A 24894-nucleotide genomic window follows, 5' to 3' on the forward strand; every position below is an offset into this window, starting at 1 on the left:
TTTGTTTTCCACATAATGTGCTGGTGAAGTCTAAGAAGAATGGGAATACCCAGTATATGTGGATGTATCATTTGTTACAACCATTTTGGGGTGCCAAGTGGTAACATAATGAAAAGTTCAAATGTACACACCACTCTATGATCCCCAAATTTCATGATGTATAATATAGATAATTGCAGAAAAACATAAGTATGTTCATTGCTATAATGAAAAACTGGATACAATCTAAATGCCTACTAGTATTGTCTCACTTCTTCAATGCAATGGGCTGATATATAGCCTTTAAAAATAATGTACCAACATGGAATGAGGACCAAAATATATTGTAGTGAATACTTACTGTTCTATCTGACCAGACTTCCCTACCCTTTATCATCTCCCCAAGTTGACGCACCCAGGCAGACCACAGGATGTACATCTGACTCACCATAGGCTAGCTGAATCCTCTTCCTGGGATTTGGAATTGGACTGAGGTTTTAGCATAGTGCGGTTGCTCTTCTTGAACTCTGAGGACCGACAAAAACTTGCAACTTGTTGGTAGCTATACTCATTCAAATGAAACGAATCAAGAAGCCTGTTTTGGGGGCTCCCCTGGTGGCACAGTGGTTGAGAGTCCGCCTGCCGATGCAGGGGACACGGGTTCGTGCCCCGGTCCGGGAAGATCCCACATGCTGCGGAGCGGCTGGGCCCGTGAGCCGTGGCCACTGAGCCTGCGCGTCCGGAGCCTGTGCTTCGCAGCGGGAGAGGCCACGACAGTGAGAGGCCCGCGTACCACAAAAAAAAAAAAAGAAGAAGCCTGTCTTCAGTGAGAGAGAAAAACAAAGTTGATTATGAAGAGAAGAAAGTGAAGAAGAAATATTCACAGTATTCAAGGCCAATGTTCAGACTTTTTTCAGGACCAATTTTATTCCTGTCCTTGGTTTGCAAACACCACATAATTTGTAAATGCACATCTTAAAGGATCCACCCTAAACTATTAACAAGGAGTTACCTTTGGGTATCCGTATGAGCAGGGAAAGAAGGAAATGAGGACTTCAATTTTTACTTCATACTTTTTTTTCCCCGTACTTTTCTGACTGAATTTTTTTCTAAGCTGCATAATTACTTTTATAATTAAAAATAAATAAAATATTTTAATAAATTTTTTTTTTTTTTTTTTTTTGCGGTACGCGGGCCTCTTACTGTTGCAGCCTCTCCTGTATGTGGGATCCTCCTGGACCGGGGCACGAACACGCGTCCGCTGCATTGGCAGGCGGATTCTCAACCACTGCGCCACCAGGGAAGCCCCAATAAATATTTTAATAAATAAAAATCTCATATTAATATCTCCAGTTTATTCCTGGTCATCCAGAGATATAGAAAACGCTGGGTATATATGAAATGTTCCCTCAAGATTTCTTTTTCTAAATGATGAGGTCTGTTGTGAGAACTTGATTATATGTAATAAAAGCTTGTTGTCAAGTGAAAATAATTTATATACATTTATTCATGAAATGATTTTTGAGGTTCTACTCTCATCAAGACAGACATAGTCACTGACCGGCTGGCGCTTACCATATAGTAAGGGATTCAGATAAATCAATAGACATTTACAAACTAGTGTGGTAACTGCCCTGGTAGGGCAGTAAGGGATTCTGGTACCAGGGGTATCTAACACAGATGTGAGGGTTTGAGAAAGGCTTCTTACCGTGCCTTGGGAAAGTAAAGTAGGAAAAGGAGATGAAGTGGAGGCTGAATGGTAGAATGTGTGAAGTATTCCAGCAGGAGGAATCTGCAAGTGCTATAGGCCCAGAAGGGAGAACTTGGAGTGTGTTTAGCAATCTGACAGTGGCTCAGTAAGGATGGACATCAACTGTTGAGAGATGCAAATTCGAGAGACTTGAAAGTCATATTCTGAAGAGTTTGGGTTATGTCCTAAGGCAACTGAGAGACTTTGAAGGAAAGCGATACAGTCATACTGCGCTTCCCAAAGCTTTCTGTGTGCGCTTCCCAAAGCTTTCTGTGGTACTAGGCTAGAGATAGACTGTGTGTAACCACTTCGAGAAAATAGACTGTTGCCAGGTTAGTTGCCATAGGCCAAGTAAATAATAGTAAGATGGTGGCCTGCATAGAATAGTGGCTGGCACTTCCTAACCTAACCGTCCAGAAGAGGCACTAATAAACTTGTTTCATTGAATTGATTGGATGTAGAGGTATGAGGGGTGGTGGTAAGGGGGGGCGGTGTCGCTGTAATTTTCAGCTGTCTGGCCTGTGGGATGATGGCATAGCTCAAGAAGACAGGAAACCTAGGAGGTAAAAGTCGGTTGAAGGTGCCGAAAGGCCAGGCGTTAAATGGACAGGGGCAGTTAGGTGCTTTTGAGACATTAAATTGGAAACGTCCAGTACGTTACATGGGCACGTAGGGCTTTCTTTGCTGGAGTATTCCTCGCCTCACCAGAAACGTTGCTGTTATGCGTTTCTTAGTCCTTTTCGTATCCCACACATCCCTGCAAACCTTTCAGGCCCGTTCCGCGCGCCCGCGCATGCGCAATGGCAACACGCACGCGGAGGAGAGGAGGGCAATAATTTTTCCGTAACCTGAAGCAACATCCTCCTGAGTCTCCATAAAAAAGGCGGGAACTAGCCAAAAGGCCGGGGCGTGATGGGACTTGCAGACCTGAAGTCCCGCCCATTTCAGCCTCTGATTGGTGAGTATCCTTGGCTCGTGGTGGAGGGGCCCCCTCATTGGCTGTTAGACCCCCGGGGGCGGGCCCGCGACGCCGGTCCCTCTCCCCTCACCTCCCCATCTCAAGCTGTAGACGTGGGGCCGCGGTCACAGGCGGTTAGGGGCAGGGGTGTGAGTGCCGAGCAGGAGGCGGGGATGGGGGGGCTGCGGCTGCTGGCGGTGGCCTTCACTTGCTGCTGGTGGCCACCCGGCAGCCAGGGTAAGACGCTGCGAGGCAGCTTCAGCAGCGCCGCGGCCCGAGACGCTCAGGGCCAGAGCATCGGGCACTTCGAATTCCACGGTAGGTGTGGGGGCGGGGAGAGGGATGAAGGCTCGTGGGCCCATCCCGCGGCTCCTCCCTCCCCGCCTCGCGTGGGGAGCCGGGAGCCGGCGGCGGCAAGGCTGGGGACTTCACCCAGCTCACCTGCGCTTACCGCGTGGCCGGCAGCCTCCCCCATCGCAGCTTCCCGGAATCGTGGGATGCGTTTATGGCCAGCCCCTGTGTTGCTGCTCCCCAGATCCTTGTACCTCCCCCGGTTAGTGGCTGTATTCTGCACCTAAAAGACCGTTTCCCCAATCCTCCCCGTCCTAACGAATGTGCTGATGACTCTCTTGCTGCCAGTTTCGAGATCCTTCGCTTAAAGAAGCATCCTTTGCTCGCTCCGTTCTCAGCCTGATTGTATACACTAAGGCACCGTAATTCGTGAAGTCCCAGAACTTAGATTTCCTGGGTTTTGTTCTTTTTGTCTTAAGATCAGTTTGCTAAAACCTCCTTGCAGCAGAGAGGTTTTGGAATCACCGACCCCTCCCCCAAAAGCACCTGATAATCTAGTTGTCACAATTGCTGGGACAGTTTGGTTACCTCCCTACGAAAGGAGTAGCTTTACTGTAGACCACGAGGGCTAGAATTAACTTTACAGAAATGTGTGCAAGTGTATCCTGGAAGCTTCATAATTTGTATCCTCTGTGGCCCTTCTGAAATGAGATTACATTCGATTCTTCCCTTCTGGTCTCCCTCAAAAATCCATAATTCTTCAATGAATGAATCTGCATTCCTTCTAATTTTTGCCTTATTTATTTGCACTCTCAAAATTTGAATGTTTTTCTTGGTATATACTACTTAATTTGACTACTACTATATCTCAAATAATTATTTGCTTTGATGAGGTTAGGATCCTTGATTCATAGAGTCTTTAGCATTAAAAGATGCAAGATCACAATACTGTCCTAGAGAGGATTCTTAGAAGAAGATAATAAAAACAGGAAGCTAATTGGTTGGGAAAGAAATTGAAAGTATTGAATTACAGAATTGTTGATGTGAAGGGAAGGGAAACTTTATTATTTTTAATCTGAAGTTTTAAAAATAACAGAAAAGGAGATGCAATCCATTTAACAAAATCTATTGTGGAGTAGACCTTGGGTGAATGAAGAAGAAACTCGAGGGTTTTATTATTTTTTTAGGTAACATTTTCAGTTACTTAATCAACTGGCTGTAACTATACTTTGACTATTGACAGTGATGGTAATGTCACTACAATAAATGGTACAGTCTGGACACTTCCAGAAAATCTGGCATGTATGGGAGCTGTGACGCGGCTTGTTACTCGTGACTCCCAGACAGGTTTAGACAACCCTGATATTTCATGGTGATTACCTGATAAACATAGAGGAGAAACATGTAGTAAATCCAGATTTCTCAGGTAAGATTGAGGAATAGAGTGTTCCAAGTATATTAACATACACACTTTCTATCTTTTGTGTGTGTGTATTTTACTATTACCAATTTTCAGTGAATTCGAATTCAGGAAAATAATAATACTAAGACCACATAGTACTGAAATATGAACTCTAATTCAGAATGTGATTTAAGATGTTAATAGGGCCTTAGAGTCACTTTTAAGGCTGTTGATAATTTATAACGTAATTAGTTTATATCAGAGACTTAGACAGTTTTTGATACATACTATAACTTTAAATTTATTTAAAATGTTTAGTCAAAGTGATAATAGTAAAAACAACAGAAACAGGAGAATAAAAAGATCTTCAGATGAACAAACAGCTCTGTTTCCCTTCTCCTCACCCAGAGTCCCTTTCCCTAGAGGCAACTACTTTTTGCTGTTTCTCTCCTGGGCCTTAAATGTAGTTGCTGTGAGCAACAAGGCTCATTCTATAGTTGTCTTACAACGTATATCGTTCTGAAAATTCCTTTGTAAAAGTCACAGATGTCAAATTTTGTATCAGGTCTACCCTAAAACTCATTTATTTAACCTTTCTTGCTATAAGATGTTTTTGTTTTTTATGTTAAAAAATAATTAAATATTAACATACATATTATGTTTAAAAAACAAAAGAAACTTTGGCAGGAAATTTCTATGGATAGTTTATAAGCAAGTGTTAAAGATGTAGAGTGGTTGTAAAATGAGGCAAAATTCTATCACAGTGAATGTCTACATATAGAAGTGGCTGTTTATTCAGTGAAAAACCATGCGTTATCAGCTGAAGTATAAGGAAACACCACACATTGTTTTGAATAATTAATGTGAATAATCTCTTGACTTGCATCTGAATGGGATGGTCATTCTAATGTGACCTACCTAGCTAAAATGAGATTTAAGAAAAACTGTGCTCTTTTAATTCCCATTTTGATACCTAGAGGTATTGAATTGTCCTACCGTCTCAGTTCCATATAAGACCAAACTAGTTGATAATTTTTGTTCTAATGTCCAGGTGACCATGCTCTTCTCTGTGTCAGAATCAATGACATAGCAGTAGCCATTGGAAAGGAAGCTAAACTCTACCTGTTCCAAGCCCAGGAATGGCTAAAGCTGCAGGAAAGCGGTCACGGTTATAGTTGTAGCGAAAAATTATCCAAAGCTCAGTTGACATGTGAGTATATCCTTTTTTCTTTGATCGTTATGTATATTTTTTTCTTCCTTAACGTCGGGAGTATAGTATTTACATATCTAGATGTTTCGTGGCACAGCACATATCACACTCTGTTGAGTACATTTTAAGCTAAAGTTTAAGGAAACTAATCTTTTCCTTGATCAAAAGATAGAATGCCTTTTCCCCATCTTATTCAAAATATTTGAAAAAATATCCAGTTAATGTATAAAGGTGTACGTTCCTACATTCAGACTTCTCACAGGTCACATGATTCATACCAATATGGCAGATACATTTTGACCAAGTGGCAGTATGGAGTGAATGATAACATTTGTTGAATGCTTATTATCTGGTAGCACTGAGCTAAACACTAAGCTTGCATTATCTCAGTTAATTGTATAATTTAGCCCAAGTGATGCTGTTTTGCAACATGTTATTGGGACTCAGGACCAAGTCATATGGTGACACAATGTGTCATTTTAGAATATAGCAGCCCCACATCATTTGTAAACCTCTAGGTTTGCCTCTGGAGAGGCTCTACTTTTATTATTCTAGTTGCCTGAATTCTTGAGCTGTTCCATTCTCATCAACGCTGTCCCATGCATTAGGGTGTTTGCCATCCAGAGTGAGTGCAGATCTTTTTAATATAGAAATGAAGAGCATATGCCATGCTACCCATTTTACCCCTTGGAACTTAACTGGTTGTTAATTAGGAATATGAGACATCCATGAGAAAAAAGTAGGAATTATCCCTCTCCCCTTTCCCCCCTGTATTTCCCCTACCATGTTCTGCATAATGATGAGTCTCTGACTCTTCTTTCAGTCTAGTCAGTAAAGCACTGCCATTTCTAAACATCCAGTCTTCTTAGTCTTAGCAGCTGTCTGGTTCCCTCATAACCTGAATAGGGATAAGAGTACAAGTCCCCAGTCATTGCCACCCATTGTGGGGATCTTTTGTCTAGGTTTGTGAGATGACATTGACAGTATGCTGAAGAAGCCTGAATGACTGGATTCAGATATCAAAGAGACAGTTACATAAAGTTATTTACCTCAACTCTGAATTTTAGAACGTATCTGGGAAATTCATACAAATGCTCATTATCAATTCTCTTTTCCTTTCTACACCAATTTAATCATCTAGGTGTTCCACATATGTATAAAATGTTCTAGCCTTCTGTTCCCAGTTATCCCCTTCTTGTTTCGTAAGTTACCTCTCAGTATCTCTTGAATTCATCTACTTTTCTTCATCTCTAACCCCACCATGTTATTCTAGGCTGCCGTAATCTCTCGCCTGTACTATTGCAGTAGCTCCTACCTGGCCACTGCAGCTATGCTGGTCCCCCTCTGGAATCAGAGTGATTTTTCTGAATGACAGGTTTGATCATGTCACATTGGCATCCTCACCATGCCCTTCAGTGCTTCAGTGGGTTCCTACGGCTCTGGGACAAAGGCGGCCCTCCTTAATCTGATCAGCAGAGCCGTCCGAGTCTGGCTGTTGCTTACCCCCGACCCCAGCTTCATCTCACAGCACTGCCCCGTTGGGCCTCATTTTATTTGTAGTGCAGGTGTTCTTTCAGTGCCACCCTGGGCCTTTGCACAGGCTTTTCCTCCGCTTTTTCTTCCTTCCCCTCTTTGGCTCGTCCATCCACTAAGTTAACACTTGAGTTTTTAGAGCCTGTTGTTCTCCTCCACAGCATTTATTTTAGTTACAAGTTTACATTTTATTTATTTGTTATAAAATCAATCAGTGAGAGCAGCAGGCTCTTTTGGTCTATTCATTCATTCATTCACAGCACTTCCAGTACTACGCTAGGCACTAGTGATACATCAAGGAACCAAAATACTGACACTCTCACAGTCCTTAAGGCTGCTGAGGGTATAAATAAGTTCACTGTGAATAAATGTGAAACTGCTATTGGATAAGGACTATGAATGTTAGTTACATGGTACTATGAGTGAGAATTTATGATACACTAGTGCTCAGTTAAGCATTGACTAAGTATTTGTAGGATGAATTGTCATGGAACTTAGTGATTGAGGGGTTTTTGGTTAGTAGGTCATTTGCTTTGTACTTCGCACCTCAAAGTCTTTTTCTTTCTCTATTAAAAACTTATCAGGGACTTCCCTGGTGGTCCAGTGGTAAAGAATCCACCTTCCAATGCAGGGGACGTGGGTTCGATCCCTGGTCAGGGAACTAAGATCCCACATGCTGCGGGGCAACTAAGCCCGCACGCCACAACTACCGAGCCCGAGCGCCTCAACTAGAGGCTCGCGTGCCTCAACTACAGAGCCCACGTGCTCTTGAGGCTGCGCACCACAACTAGAGAAGGAAAACCCACAGGCCACACCTAGATCGAAGCCTGCACACAGCAACTAAAGATCCCACGTGTGTCAAGGAAGATCCCAAGTGCCGCAACGAAGACCCGGCGCAGCCAAATAAAATAAAGTGAAGTTAAATGAAATAGTAACTTATCAGACAGTTGAAAGCTTTGAGCTATAGGAGTCGATTTGTTTTCTTATATTACATGATCAGTATTATACCATATACTATATACACTTGCAAAAGCATAATTTTTTTTATCAGTCAAATACCTTCAGTCACAGAACTTACGTATATAGAGAGACTTGCTACATTGCAACGACAGCTAAACTTGAGAATCACTGCTAGTAACTTGTAATAAGATCTTGTTATCTTTGAGCTGCACTTCACCTATCTGTATAACAAGGAAGTTGGACTAGTTTTCTCTAAGCTTCCTAAAAGTCCTAAAATGCTGTGATTCTAATTATGACTCTTTAGGTGGAGTTGGATATGTAGAAAGCTATAATTTATAAAACCTCTTGCTGTCGTTTCTTTTTCTGTTTTCCCTTCCTCTTCCCTACTCTTAAGTGCAAGGGTGTTCTTTGGAATTGTTGGAACGGAAGATCTCAGAAAACTGGAATTTTTGAGGAATGAAGATTTTTTGTTAAATTTGGAGGTCTGAAATAAATTGAGTACTAATGACATATATATCACTTTCTACATATGTAATCAGTTCTTTTTCCCTTAACAAAAGCCAAGTCTTAACAAAATCTGTATTCTCCAACTTTTATATATTATTTTCATATTTATAGTATATTGTTATTTAGAAGCTTTGATGCATTGAAACAAAAAGCATATCCTTAAATTCATGACAGTGTAGTAGTATCACGTATTTGAAAATAATTCCTTATAGAAATAATTCTCATTTCCTGACCATTAATGAGACTTTTAAGAATTAATAGCCTTCCACCTACTTGGTGATGAGCCCATTAACTATGCCTAACTCCTATGTAAAACCTTATTGCTGCTGTAAACTATGAAAAGATTAGTAGATTTGAAAAATCTCAGTGTTGAATGTTGCTTGTGATTATACATTCTCCCAAATCAATGTTTGAGAAATTATTTTTCAGTCTTACTTTTTGCTTTTTTCTCTTTCAGTAATTCATAAAACATCAGATTTTTTTAAACGATAAAAACTATTTTGTAGGTTTTTAAAGCAAACAAAGAAGATATTTAAATGCACAGAAAATGATGAGTTTATATGCAAAAAAATTTGCTGTCAAATTATAAGAATTAAATGTAACTTTGTATATAAAACATTTTCAGTATTATTTTTTTACATCATATGCATATATTTCCTCTTGTACATTTGGTATATTGTATAAATCGCTTAAAGGTGTAGTATTTTATTATTCTGGGTAATTTTGTTAACAGTATTCATTTCCTCTATAATATTATTGGGCGATTAGCCTTTCAACACCATTCTCTGCAATTCAAGTTTTGTTAATATTTGAGGTACTCATTACATCAGCATACAATAAGCGTGCTGTGCTGTAGCGTTTTGTTTCAAAAACAATGAACATGCAGTTTTGTCAAGAGGCTTATTTCCTAGGCGCACTGAAAAAGGCAGCAAGACAAAAACTGAGGCCAATATCCCTTTATGAAGCACACTTCTGTTTTTATCTGATGTAGATCTACCTAATTTAAAATGAAACATCAAAAAGTGTATTGGTGAAAATGTAATGGTTAAATTTTTATATTGTTTTATCTAAGAGAAAAAGTGCAAGTGATAAAACCTCAACACAGCAAAGCCTTTATATAATGAAGTCCAGATTACAGAATTTCGAGCTGCACATTTCAAAAGCCTTATTTCTGAGCTGCTATTGATCATATATTGAATTCTTATTAAAGGTCATCAATTTAACAGAAACTAGAGAAACTAGAGTCTTTGCTACTTTTTTCTAGAAGCGGTGCAGTAAGAAAAACAGTATAAATGTCAGCTAAGTTAAGCTATCCAAAAAAACGATGTTGTGGTATTCTTAAAATCATCTTGTCCAGTTTAACTACTATTAATGAAATTCCCAAATGTAAAGTTTAAGTCCTCAAAATTTGAATTCTGACAAGATAAATCTGTATCTCATTTATAAAGACAACGTATAAATAATATTTCTCCAGCCTTTTATTAGGAAAATTTTCAATTATACATACAAGTTGAAAGCATAGTACAACCAATATCTGTATATCCTTGGCTTAGATTTAATAATTTTATCAATATTTTGTTACATTTGCTTTATGTTTGTATGTGTGTGATTTTTGTTTTTAACTGAAATGAAAGTAAGCTGTGGGTGCCTTGAGCAGTTCACCGTATTTCAGCATACATCTTATAAGAGTAAGGACATTCTTCTCCATAACCATTACCATTACCATAACAATACCATTACTGCATCTAAGAAAATGAATAATTTCATAGTAACCTCTAAAATCTCTTCCATATACAAATTTCCACAGTTATCTCAAGAAATGTATTTTATTTATTAAAAACTTTCATTTTTTCAGTTGAGGAAAAGATCAAGACTGACTGGCATGCAGTGGGGGCAATCTAGACTTGGGAATTGCACCCAACATAATCATATATTTTAAGAATACTCTACTTTATAGAGAATCAGACTCTCCACACAGGACTTTCATATACTGTCTCATTTGCTCCTCTCATTTGTGAGTCAGATAGGGCAAGTATCTTAAGTTTACTACTGAAGAAAGAAATTTAGAGAGGTTAAGTAATGAATATGATTCGTAAGACTTGCTTCTCTAACTCTTCCATTGTCTTTATTACACATAGTGTTTGAGACGCCACTTTCATACAACATTCAGGGTAGTAGTGAGTTTCTCTTAGGTCAGAATCATAGTTTTAGATCGAGAAGGGATCTTAGACATCATTTAGTGTTTCTCAAAGGGGGTGCTACTGGCATTTTGGGCAGAACGGGTCTTTGTCACGTAAGCTTGGATTGTATGAGGTTTAGCACAGCCCCGCTTCAAGTATCTTGAAGTTGAGAACAATTGCTGTGACAACAGAACTGTCCCTACACATTTTCAAATGCCCTGCAGAGGAGTAGCATTACCCTCGATTGAGAACCACTTATTGGTATAATCACCATATTTTAAAGAAAGGAAAAGGACAGTTAACCTTTATTAAGCAACTACTATATGACAGATACCATGTTAAGTGACTCATATAACTTAGTCCTTGCATCAGCTCTTTGCTGTATTACCTTCATTTTACAGATGAAGAAAGTGAGTGTCATTGCTTATGTAACTTGCCCAAAGTCATATAGAAGGTAAGTATTGGAGCCAGGATGCAAGCACAGGTCTGTGTGAGGCCAACATTCATGAGTTCCCACCCCAGCCCAACACACTATATAGATGTGACCCAGTATAACAACTCATATTCCTGTAACTTCTATTTTTCGACTTTTAGTACCTTTTTAAAGACTAACCAATCAGGAAGAGATTTTGGGAAATCTTTTGAAGGTGTTTGTCAGTCATGGTTTTTAGATATAATAATTTCCAAAGTTGAATGCTCCATTTTAAATTTAACTCAAGTAATTTTCGGAAATGTTACTGTGATGGCTACACAGCACTGTGCATATACTTAATACAGAACTGTACACTTAAAAATGGTTAAAATGGTAACTTTTTATTGTGTACATTTTACCACCACAACAAAAAAATTTTTAGTATTGCTAACTCACTTGAAAACTTTGAAAATACTTAAAATTGAAATTCAGAGTTTCAGTGAAACTATTCTAGTCATTTGTGGTATCTCATAGAACTTTTATAGTGATTCCTTTGGTTGGTTAAAATACATTATTTTTACCTGCTTTATGACTTACAGAACTTATTCCAATACTACATCAGGGCTTGGACTACTGAGACAATAAGAACTAAACAAAAGAATTCTCATTTCAAATTGATTGTGTGACTAAAACAATGAATACATTTGAGAATTTTGCTTTGAAAGTGCTATTTTTTTTCTCTTTAAAGTAGCCATGAATCAGACTGAACATAATCTGACAGTGTCTCAGATTCCATATCCACAAATGTGGCACGTGTTCTATGCAGACAAGTATACGTGCAAAGAGGACAATGAGAATTCTCAGGGGGAAGATATCCCATTTGAAATGATGTTACTAAACCCGGATGCTGAAGGGAATCCATTTGATCATTTCAGTGCTGGAGAATCTGGTAAGAATATGTATTTAAAACAAGTATCTTCATGTTGTGTTTTTAGAATACTGAAAATTAAAAACAACTTGTGTCCAACAGTAGACAAATGGTTAAATAAATCTTATAGAATTGTAACAGCTGTACTATTAAGTTTTAAAGCAGAACTGGAAATTTTGTATTGTATGGTTTCAAGTGTGTTAAAAAATGCGGAGAATAAACAGAAGTACAAGAATAGTAACAGATTGTTTCCATATTTTGGGTGGTAGAATTATGGATAATTTTCAGTTTCTACATTCTAAATCTTTTTGTTTTTATGATAAGCTAGCTTTATTTTTATAAACAGAAAAATGTTAAGAAACTGAGCAGTCTAAATTAGTAACCCAATGATTAAGTGAGATAGAAGCTCCACTACTTTATAGCTGTCCTTTACTAGGTTGTTTGAACATATTTAGGGGTTGCCTTTATTGGAGATTGCAACCATTTTTGAAATGATCAAAATTGATAAAACTTTCCAAAATTAAATCTACTCCCATAAAATATTTCATCAAAATTTTAGGTTGACAAAATTTTATGTTCTGCCCTACTGAAGTGAATTCCTAGCCCAAACAGAAATGAATGACTTCTTGTGATTAATGGTGGACATGCTATAAAATATTATGGATTTGTAAATTAACATGTCAGAATGAAAACTAAAATCTCTAGGCCATCTGTCAAAGAAAAGGGTTAGGTGTTTACCTCTTCATGAGTTCATTACCCACTTGGAAGAGTCAGTCTGCTTAGAGAAAAGTTCAATCCCATTGCATTACATTTGCCATCAAGGTGAGTGGGTGGAGGTAGGCCAGGAGTTGAGGCCACATTAGACTAAACCAGTTGTTAAGCTCAAAGTGTAAATTGCCACAGCTAGAAAAGCAACTCAAGGAGCTTGTGTTATAAACAATAAGTCACAAGTAACTTAATGTATGAAGAAAGAAACTTTTTAAAAAATATCCTTTAGTTTGAGAAAATACTTACATAGTGACAGAATAGGGTCCTAAACATTTAAAAATAATTCATTCTAAAAGTCTTTACTGTGAAGGAAATGACATAATTGTTTTTGAGTGCAAATGAATGTAAAGGTTAAATTTCACTTGATACTATTTTGGATCAATGTAGATCATTACTGAAAGTTAATTTTGTCCTACCATTTCTTTTATCTTAGTAAGAAATATTGACATTTATTTTACATAGTTTGGAAAGGCATTGATGAAACCCAGGTCTAGTGATAGCATTGGATGGGTGGTTGGATTAACTTGCTTTTAAGGTTTCTTTTAATCATAAGGCTTTATTATTTCATATGACACTTATCTCTAGGACTGGTCAGGCTTCAGCAGGAAGTAATGCTCTTCTGTAGTCACTGTACATGCAAACCCTACTGCCTCTAGTGGAGTCCACATCTGGTAGCGCTTCCCCCTCCTGCCTTCAGGCAGGAGGGTGGAGGCTCCAGGTTGTTTTATTTATTGTATGGATCCATGAGACTTGCTGGATCCTGATACTCTTTTTCTTGCCTCCTTATCTAGGCTCTCATTTCTGGACTCTTTCCTCATTCCCAGTTTGATATCTGAACTTTGACCATAGGCCATAAAGCAATGACATGTGTGCCCTGTGTGGTGCTTGGACTACTGAATGTCAGTCATCCTTACCCTGGCTCATCCTGAACCTTGCCCATATCTTCTAGTGTTTTTTTCAACACCCTGAATTATGGCTAGCTTTTTCTTTAGGGCTCCCGCTAACCATTCAGACTCAGTTCTTAGTCCTGACTCCTTTTGACCTGTCTTCTCCTGTGACTGATTTTGATTTGATACTTATAGTATGTCTAAAATCTGTCTTTCTTATACTAGAAGGGGGAGAGTTACTTTGGTCATGTCACCAAGAGTATTTAAATGAGGGAAAAAATTTCACTATAACATGGATTTTCATTAAGCATGGGATTCTGTGCAAGGCTAATCTGTAGGGATTGATTATTAAAAAGTGCCATAAGTACTCAAAAGTATTCATTGCTAGATGTCTGGCATAATTTCCAAGGATCACATCATTTTATTATTTAAATGCCTTAAAATATGATTAATTCTACATTGAAGTCTAAATCGGTGGTTCTCAACCTGTCACTGTGTATGCATATGGAGAGCTTTGGGAAAAATACAGATGTCCACCCCCAGAGACTGAGAGATAGAGTTGGTTTTGGAGTGGAAGCCAGGCCCTTTAGTTGGTCAAAGCTCTGAAGTTGATTCTAATGTGCAGAGCCACTTAGCTAAAAGTCCATATTCCACATTGTTTTGGTAATGTGTTGGTTTCAACGTAGAGCCTTAAGAGGGATTCTTCCTATTCTGTAGCCTCAGGTATAGAATTTGTTTCCAGGGAATAATTCCCAGTTAGTTCATTTTAGAAACTTTTCCTCATTTGACTAATTTTCTGCCCTAAGTAGAGAAAATTGATTTGCTATGCTTTTTACTGAGAATTGACTGCTAAAGCATGTATCTTAGAGGTTTGAATTAGAATAACCTGGTGCAGAAAGCTACAATTAATGTTACATGCTACTCTGGTTAAATCTTACAGTTTGTTTTCTTTCAAACCAACTATGTATTTTATATCTACGAGACTTTAGTTAGTCCTGTATTTTACAGACTTAGGTTTTTTTGTTTTGGTGGGTTTTTTTGAATGTAGACTAAGGCAAGTTTGATGCTACTGGACAGAATACTACATAGGAATATCATGCTTCAAGGTAGAATAAAATAAAGCTACCTCCTAAAAAATTAGAATCCTTGTTAACTGTATTTGTGATTGGTAGAGACCAAAAGAAGTACTCAGAATCCTGAGAATTAAAGCATTATTGTCTGAAGTAGACTGGTTTTCATTGGAATGGTATTACAGGCTCTGTCACACCTGCCATCTCACTGTTCTGAAGATTCCAGATATGTTTATTATTTTCTCTTGTTCCCTTTTCTCCTCCGTTGTCCTGAAAGATAATGGGTTGGATCTTAACCTTTGGCTCTGTAACTTAAAGTAACAGAAAACTCTAATGCAAGTGGTATAGACAATAAGGAAATTAATTCTCTTACATAACAATAATTTCTGAGGCTTCTTCAGGGTAGTTTATTTAACACTATCCTACCCTGCTATCCTCTGACTGTCAGCTCCCTCATATTCAAAGTTAACTGCAGCAGTCTGGGCCGTACATCTAGGCAGTTGCAAAATTCAATGTCTCTTTTTTAAGAGCAAGGAAACCTTTCCCAGAAGCTCCCTTATTTCATTGGCCAGAACTCGACACGTGACCTTGTTGTCTAACATCATAAGAGAAATGTAAGTGAAGGTATCAGAAAGGTGATAAGGGTAAACCAACATGTCGAAGTAAAGGGTTAGGTTTACCTCTTTGGGAAAGGGGAATATTGGAATTTCTCTAATTGGTTTAGACTAATCAGGATTTATCTTGAGACCCTTGAGGGTGGGATGGACATTGGGGTTCTGAGACAGCAAGCAGCACAGGTAGGCGAGAGTGTTCCAGGGGCTGCCCCATGACCCATTGACTCTCTCCTTTTCTTAATCTGTTTTCTCCCATCTCCCATCATTTAGCCGGAACTGAATTTTTTTAAAGCTGTCCTGGAAGTTTTCTTCCTACTGAATTTTGCCAGTGCTTCCAGTTAAGTTTGCCTTAAAATCTGCTCATTCCCTTATAACATAAGTGTTTTTCACCTATTGCATGCTCATTTAAGAGTGTTTTTCTTCTTTTGTGTATAGGTAAGTTTTAATATCTAGTATCCACCTGGTTTTTTTTTGTGTTTTTTGTTTTTTTTTTGCGATACGCAGGCCTCTCACTGCTGTGGCCTCTCCCGTCGTGGAGCAAGGCTCTGGACGCGCAGGCTCAGCGGCCATGGCTCACGGGCCCAGCCGCTCCATGGCATGTGGGATCTTCCCAGACCAGGGCGTGAACCCGTGTCCCCTGCATTGGCAGGCGGACTCTCAACCACTGCACCACCAGGGAAGCCCTCCACCTGTTTTAAAATTAGATTTTAATTTCAAGGTGAACGTAGATTACTTTCCTGTGAAGGATGGTGGCAGAACAAAAGTAAAAGTTGATTGAAGAGAAAAAAAAAAAACAGACTTTTTTCCCTAGAGGTGGTTTATTTAAAAGAACACTTGAGTGCAGACCCAGAGTTTTATCTTTAAAGTATCAGGGTCAAGGGAATAATTTATGCAAAATGCAATGAGCAAAGCGTAGGACAAATGTCCTAGTTCAAGTTATTTAATATATTATCTCAATGAAATAAGCTTTTGGTTACCGTGTTAGCTTTTTATGTAAGATACATTTAATCTTGAATAATCCTAAAACATTTTTTGCTAGTGACATGTGTCTTATTTTCAAAAGTCTCTTCCTCCTATATTATTCTGGTTCTCAATAAATAGTCTGGGATTTTCTTTTCATGGTGCATTTCTAAGCTAATAGAGTCTGAAACCTTATCTTGTAATGAATATTTTGTAAGGTATTATAAATAAATAAAAATTTAAATAGAATGCCATATTTAATTCTTTATACTAAGAAGAAAATGTAAAAACAGATTTAGAACACAGGATAGCAGACTTTTACTGACACACAGTTATAATATGTTTAGCTTATTTTCTGCCTTGTTCCATTACTATAACAATCCCAGGTTTACTGTCCCATTATTTCTAAAGCTAGAATACGTCTCTATATCAGGAATTTTAAAAGAAAATATGCCCATTCTGTTATTTGATATTCTCTTCCTGAAGTCAACATACTTTCTCAGCTAGACTAGAGAAGTGGACCATCAACATTTATGTACGTAGAGCAAGAGAGACACCCAGTGGCTGAAGTACTTCTTTCTCTCTCTCTCTCTTTTTCTCGTAACAACGCCAAAAACATGATTGAGATTGAATTGTTTATTGAGTATTTTTCCTACTGTTTGCATCTTCTGGATTACTTTTCTAAAATTATTTTCCATACAGTGTAAATATTCCCTTCTCTGCCTGTTGTTTGGAGTTTATCCCACATGGGAAGCCAGAGCAGTTTCAGGGGTCACAGTTGGAATGGAAGTGAGTACAGTTTAGACGTTTATCCACAGATTCAATGGAGACACCTATAGCCACTGTCACGATATCCAGTGTTAATTTAGATAGAATATAAAAGCCCTAATATTAGGGACTAGGTTTAGATGTAACCAAGTAAATGTAAGCCATTAAATTCAAAGCTGGCCCCTGGTTCGTTATAATATTTTCTGAAATTTCCGAAAAATGAAGACACAGTCAAAAGATTCCAGGTAACACAGAAAAAGGGGTGTTTATCTTGAGGATGTGTGAAGACTACTGAAAAGCTGCTGGTAGAAACTGGAGGCTGCTTAATGACTGGGACCTTTTTTTTTTTTTTTGGGACCATTTTTAATATAAAATCTGCACATTCCTATGCTCTGTTCTTGTCTCTACCAACCAGCTCCCTCTGCTCATTCAGAATTTCTGCTTGCCCAGAATTTTGATTTCATCATGGCCTGGTTTGACTCCTTTGGCCTTATCCGTCATCAACTCTTTTCAACTCCGGTTTCTCTTGCCTCATCCTTTCTATGTTTTGTGGCTTGATGTCCCAAGAGAACATGACTGGCTTCGTATCTTTGAGAACCAAGTGATGCTGCTGGCCAGTGACTAGTCTTTGGATTGGTAGCCACTTGGTCAGGTGTTTCAGTTTCAGTCACCTGTGGAGTGGAGTCCCATGGTCTCCATAGGTTTTCCTCTTTGACAGAGCTGAATGCCATTTACTTCAGAAGGAGGCCTGGTCGTGACAGGTATTTTGATGCTTTGTCCAAATGGGAATTTAAGGTTATGATACATTCCAGAGCTTGGTTCTTAGGCTTTAGCTGTATCAGAATCACTGAAGGACTTATTAAAACCAGAATGCTGGGTCCCACTCCCAGAATCTCTGATTCAGTAGATATGGGTTGAGTCCCAAGAATCTGCCTTTCTAACTACTTCCCTACTGATGGTGCTGCTGGCACAGGGCTCACACTTTGAGAATCATTGTCAGGGTATATAAAACTCTTATTGACTGACTAAATCTATTTTTAAACGTCTTATAAAAGAAATCCACTTTGGGGGGTAAAAAAGCATATCTAACTGAATGCTGAAATCATTGTTTTAATTTACTGTTTTGACCAAAACTATGATCTTGTTGTTAGTCTTTGGGCTTATTCCCTGACCAATATGATTTCTTATAGATTGACTTCAGTTTAATCTGTGTTCTTATAGTTAAGACTGTATCCTAAAGTAGAAAATTATTTGTTTCAACAGTCTTCCTTTTTTTTCTTTTACAAAAGTAAATGCTGTGACTTCAGTTAAAAAAACAACACTATAAAACCCAACACTATAATTGGCTTGTTCCTTTCTTCTCTTCACAGGGTTACATGAGTTCTTTTTCCTCCTAGTCCTAGTGTACTTTGTGATTGCTTGCATTTATGCACAGTCATTGTGGCAGGCTATTAAGAAAGGAGGACCCATGCACGTGGTTTTAAAGGTTCTGACAACTGCATTGCTGTTACAAGCTGGTTCAGCTTTCGCTAATTACATTCATTTCTCCAGGTAACTCAAAACCATTAAAACTGTGTTCATCCTTACGTCTAATTAATCCTAATTAGTCCACCAAAATTATGCTTGCTTTGATTATGAATGATTTTTTTCACATTTGTAATTGATGCTAATATTCTCCTCTTCAATTCTTCAGTTACTCCAAAGATGGAATAGGGGTACCTTTTATGGGAAGTTTGGCAGAATGTGAGTATCTTACTGAGCATTTTTTTAAAACATAAACTTGCTGTCTGCTTCTTGTATGTTTTCCTTTTTTGTCATAATACAGTTTCTTTATCCAAGGTTGGTCAGATTCAGCTCAACTGGAAACAAGATTATACATTTAGTTTCCACATATCCTATTTAGTTTCTTCTTAGTCATAGGTAATGTGTAGAGCTCTTCATTGTCTTTAGAGCATATTTATATGCATTCTCTCGTTTTTTTTTTCATGTGGACCATTTTTTTTTTTCATGTGGACCATTTTTAAAGTCGTTATTGAATTTGTCACGATATTGCTTCTGTTTTATGTTTTGGTTTTTTGGCTGCAAAACATGCGGGATCCTAGCTCCCCGACCAGGGATCAAACCCGCACCCCCTGCATTGGAAGGCCAAGTCTTAATCACTGGACCACCAGGAGATTCCCACATTCTCTCATTTTATCCTCAGTAAAAACTCAGTGGAGTAGATATGCTTATCCCTATTTTGCAGATAAAGAATCTGGGCTCAGTGACAGGAAGTACATTCCCAAATGTCAGTCAGCTAGTGAATGGTAGAGCCAAGATTTAGACCCAAATTTTCTGACCACAAAGCTAAAGTTTTTTTCCCCCTTTTTCACCCCTTTTGTGACTCTTTTGTCTCTATTTCTAACCCAGAGCCATAGAGTATACCTATAATTGAGCTGACCTCTCAGCTTTGTTCTTTAATTTATAAGAGGAACTTTTGTGAAGTAGTTTTTCAATTAAATATGATGGTGAAAAACTAAAAGTTCCTATAATCATGACTTTTTAAAGGGAACTTTAGAGGGACATCAGGTCATATGCCATTCTCAATCCTGAAAAACAAGTTAAGATTTGCTCTAAAAAAGCAGATTCTGAATATGAAGACATTCTAGGATTTACTTTCCTTATATTTCCATATTTCTCTTCTAGTCTCCTCACTCTTTAATAGGGTGTCTTATGGTAATCTCTATAATCATCTCAGGACCCACTTATCCTGATCTTGCTGCCTATTTTAAGATTCTAAAACTTCTAGAACCTTTTCTTTTCCTTGTGAAGAGGATGGATACTGTTTACCTCTTGGGCATGGACAAGAGTTGCTTCTCCTTTTTTGACATTACTAGAACCCTGGTTTCAACCCCTGTTTTCTCTTAGATGACTCAGGATGTTTAAGAGAATCCTAGAGTTTTAAAGCCGGACAGAGCATAGAAATAATTTAGCTTATGCATTTTAGATGAAGAAATTGTGGTCCAAAGAGGCAAAGCACACAGAGGCCCATCAGTAGCAAAGCTGTTACTAAAATCAAGGACTTTTGAAGTTTTGTGAGTGTCTACTGTATTCAAAACAGTGTTTTAGGCTGTCTGGCATCTTCATGGTAAGTTAAAAGCAAAAGTCTTTTTAAAAAAACTGCAATAAATCAATGTTGATCATTTTTGGTAGTTCTGACAACAGGTTTGGTTAATGAAGATTTTTAATCAAATTCCACAGAATGGGGTTTTTGTGTCATCTGTGTATTTTATCTACATTAGTTATTTTTCAAGAACAGATAAGCAGTGTCTACCTACCCTCACAGTTATGGTATTATATCAATATGTGCATTACTTAGTGTGTAAAGAAATGAGCCAGAAAATCAGTGTTCCCTCCTCCCCAGTATTTGTTTTTGCTAATTAGCAACTTATGTAGGGATATTCCTTTGTCTAACTTCTTTAAATAACTGAATATGTATTTGTGAAATGTTTAATAAAAATAATTAGCATCAGTCATTTAAAATCTATGGTGTAAGAAAATTGTTGCTTGTTCTGAAAGGCCATGACACTTTATATCATTAAAGTGTAGTGAGAGTTCAGTATTAGAATTCACTCTTACAAGTATATAAGCATAAATGTAAAGTATCCGGTTTTAATTTGGGTGGCAGAGCTGGAGAAAAATATGGCAAAATAAAGCTGAAAAGGTCTATTATTAATAAGTTTTTGGCTTGTAACTTTTAATATAAGTTTGATACTACAGCTAGTTTTATCTGTTTCTCTAAGAATATCTTTATATAAAAGAAATAAAAGTCATAGACATCAAAGTTATAAATGGCAATTTGAAGAAAGTTTTATTTTGTTGAATTGTGATCACATGTTTATTCCAAAATCCACATCAAAATACACTCTGATGAAAAAGTAATAATTTTTTTAAAAATCAGTAAATAGAACTTCTAAAATGAATACACATGGCAGTTGAAGTATTATTGCTTGTTATTTTCTCGTCGCACTGAACTGGGTGCAGGCGGTTTCGTTGCGTCTTTTCTACCGCAGCCAGCTTCCCCTGCAGTGTAAGCGATGGCCACCGGGTGGCACATCACACTAATGCATGGAGCGCTTCATTCGTCTTCAGGACTCTTGACACTAGGGCCAACATAATTGGATGTTACAGCAGCTCTGCGTTTTATTGTCATGCTATTTCTTATTAATAGGTTTAGAAAATACTCTTCATATTATAGGTCAGCCACCAAAAAAAATTAACAACCCAGAAGTATTCTCCACATTGCAGAAGTTATATTTAAAATTTGTTTCTTTTCATAAGCAGTGAGTTATAGATTGTAATTAGAAAAACTAAGAAGAATAAGAAACACAAAGAGATTTAAAGCTGGCCTTAATAAAGATATGATATGGACACATATATATTTTTAAAAATAGGAGTATTGCCATTGTTTAACTATTTTCAGAAAGTTTACAAATTTAATGGCAAAATTTTAATTCTTTAGAATTATTATACATGAATATCTCTTACTGAATTTCATCAGTTTCTTTTTTAAAATGCCTGTCTTTTGTGGTTAATAAAATAATTATATTCTCAATGCAAAAAGGATAAAATTTGGGAATTCCATGGTGGTTCAGTGGTTAGGACTCCATGCTTTTACTGCTGAGGACGCAGGTTCAATCCCTGGTCGAGGAACTAAGATCCCGCAAGCTGCGCAGTGTGACCAAAAAAAAAAGGATAAAATTCTTTGTATTGTGAAAACTCAGTTGACTTTGCTTTTCATTTCCCATTAGTTTTTGACATCGCTTCCCAAATTCAAATGTTATACTTACTTCTGAGTCTATGCATGGGTTGGACAATAGTCAGAATGAAGAAGTCTCAGAGCAGACCTCTCCAGTGGGATTCTACTCCTGCATCCACTGGCATTGCTGTATTCATTGTCATAACACAGGTTAGTAGTGATACTAAATGTTTCTGCTTTGCAATATTGAGAAATGCAAATTTGAACATATCTCATGTCAAGAAACCTGGGACCCATGAGGAATTTGTGTCATTTTAAACTATGAATTTAAAGAGTGATAGATCATATATGAAGTAAGTGAGAAAGAGAAAGACAAATACCATATGATGTCAGTTATATGTAGAATCTAAAATATGACACAAATGAATTTATCTACAAAACAGAAACAGACTCTCAGACATAGAAAACAAATTTATGGTTACCAAAGGGGACAGAGGGAGAGGGAGGGATAAATTAGGAGTTTGGGATTAGCAGATGCTCACTACTATATATAAAATAGATAAACAGGGTCCTACTGTACAGCACTGGGAACTATACTCAATATCCTGTAATAAACCACAATGGAAAAGAATCTGAAAAAGAATATATATATATGTGTGTAACTGAATTACTTTATTGTACATCAGAAACTAACACAACATTGTAAATCACCTATACTTCAATTTTTAAAAAATGGGAAAAAAAGAGTGATAGATAAATAACCTGTTAATTTTCTGAGTGCTGATATATGTATATTGTAGAATTTCATTGTAATTTACCTGAATCTGAGCTTCCTATCAGATTATTTCAGTGCAGTATATTTAATATTCAGTTAGATTCTTATTTCCTAATTAAGAGCTTTCTTTCATATTTTCTAACACTTAGTAAGTACTCAATATTAAATGAGTCAGTTAATGAATTTGAGATTCATTCATTGGCCAGAATCTACTTTATACATGAAAGAATTCAAGTGACTATCAGATTAAAGAAAAAACAAAGCGTAGAATAAAAAAGAATAGGATCTTGTTTTTGAAAATAAATGTAAAAACAAACTTGGTCTTTTAGAAGAGTCCTCTATGCCTTTTTTTTGTTTTTCTCTATAGTGACCTATAGACATTATTCTAGGATCTCCATATGCCTATGTACAATGGATTTATAAAAATTAAGAAGAAAGATATAAACATAAAAATTTGTATTGAGTTTGTGACCATCAGCTATAGATGAAAATGAAATATACATCTGGGCTCTGTAAAGGAATCATAATCTAAGTTTTAATGCATTAAATAAATTGAAAAACTCACTAGTGAAGGGTAAGGCCTGTGCCCATCTACCTCTAGTACTTATTTTAGTACCTTAGGTGCTGAGTGAAGGTTTATTGAATTTACATGATTGATTTAGAAAGAGACCATATCACAGATATTGATATTTAAAAAGGAGATGATGCCAGGAAGGGAGGGCTAGTGAGAAAGAACTGAATTAGAGGTGATTAAAATAAGGGTAAGTTCTGCCAACTTAATGTTTTCGATCCAGGATTTATGGAGAGTAGTGTTAATATCAAGTTAAATTCTCATTTCTCAATAACTGTTTTAAAAATTGAATTTTCATTATTTCATTGCAATTTAAATTCATTATCATAAACAAATACAAATTGAGTTATAACACTACCCTAGAGTTTATGTGAGCATTTGTGAAGAATGTTATTAGACACGGCCCTGACTCTCAACAGCAGCCAGACTAGGTGGACGAGACAGGCAACAAGAGATCACGTAAATGTGTACAGTGTATTCCACAGGTCCTGCATTAGCATACATATGTGAAAATATGGGAGTATGAATATGTAAAAATGTGAATCATGGGAAATAGTAGTTTGTGGGTTTTTTTGCTTTATTGGGTTATAATTGAAAAATAGAAATTGTATAGATTTAAGGTATACAACTTGATGTTTTGATATATTTATACATTATGAAATGTTCACCACAATCAAGCCAGTTAACATATCCATTACCTCACATAGCAGGAAATGATAGTTCTATAATAGCACTTCTTTGTTGTAAAGAGTTACGTTTAGAAATTCAAGTTAAGGAATCAGACGGATATAATTTGGCGTAGAGGAATGAATTTCTGTAATAAAGATCTAATTTTTGTTTCAAGAAGGAAATTTATGTGTGCAAGATGAGAAAAGAGTTCACCTAGCAAGAATGGTAGCTGGAGTAAAATTAGGGTGGAAGATTTGAGAATGAGGAAAGGAAGTGGTTGCTGGTAAACCCCACAAAGCCTAAAATTGGATTTTATAATGGAGTTTCGACCTAAATTCTTTGGAAGCCACTGAAGACCCAGTTCTGAAGGCTGAGTTGGCAAATGAAGGGAGCACAGAGGGCTCCTGACATGTGTGATGGTGAAAATTATCGTAATTGAAGTGATTGCTGTTTGGTAAAGGTGGAGGGAATGTGGGCACTGATTTCTACTGAATAGCAGTAAACAGAACAGCTTAATGAAGAACTTGCAAGCTTTACACTGGGATAGTAACAATATGGTAAAAAAGGTGAACAGACAAATAAGGATAAGTAACTGTGCCCTGGATGCTATGTTGGACATTGAAGGGAAGTTACCGTGGGAAAAAAGAATGAGGTCTGAAATCAACAATTCTGACTTGTTAATTTCTGGATTACAAAGGATACTGAGATATTTGAAAGTTTATCCTGAGGTAGTGGGCTTGAATGCAGAACGGTTTGATTCCTAATAAGGTGTTGAAGTAAGAAAGAGATTTAGAAGAAAGTTTTATGTTTATTCTCTTCATCTTTTCGACTTATTTTCATCATTAGAGCTGTCTTACTTGAATCCTTGTAACAGTAGCATTTTTTATCTCTTGCATGTGGTCTCATTTGATTATAATCCCTTTTCTCCAGCTGAGGGTATCAGTGAAGGAAAAACTGCTTGTGC

The 24894-nt window shown here is 37.3% G+C and overlaps 1 protein-coding gene across 4 annotated transcripts in view; it reads left to right on the forward strand.

Moving 5' to 3' along the window:
• The first annotated feature begins 2786 nt into the window (after positions 1–2786).
• Positions 2787–24894, forward strand: part of GPR180 (G protein-coupled receptor 180) — a 39353-nt gene continuing 17245 nt past the window's right edge. For 2 of the 4 annotated variants that reach the window (XR_004346693.1, XM_032611449.1), the window contains exons 1-6: positions 2787–3005; positions 5432–5590; positions 11931–12131; positions 18548–18728; positions 18871–18920; positions 21968–22125. Coding sequence is in view for 3 of the 4 variants with exons in the window: in XM_032611449.1 (XP_032467340.1) it covers positions 2861–3005; positions 5432–5590; positions 11931–12131; positions 18548–18728; positions 18871–18920; positions 21968–22125 (894 nt within the window). In the remaining variant the exon portion in view is untranslated. The remainder of the gene's footprint in view (positions 3006–5431; positions 5591–11930; positions 12132–18547; positions 18729–18870; positions 18921–21967; positions 22126–24894) is intronic. The other 2 variants (XM_032611451.1, XM_032611450.1) reach the window with 2 other exon arrangements.

The sequence above is a fragment of the Phocoena sinus genome, chromosome 18 (assembly GCF_008692025.1).
Source record: "Phocoena sinus isolate mPhoSin1 chromosome 18, mPhoSin1.pri, whole genome shotgun sequence".
Taxonomy (NCBI): domain Eukaryota; kingdom Metazoa; phylum Chordata; class Mammalia; order Artiodactyla; family Phocoenidae; genus Phocoena; species Phocoena sinus.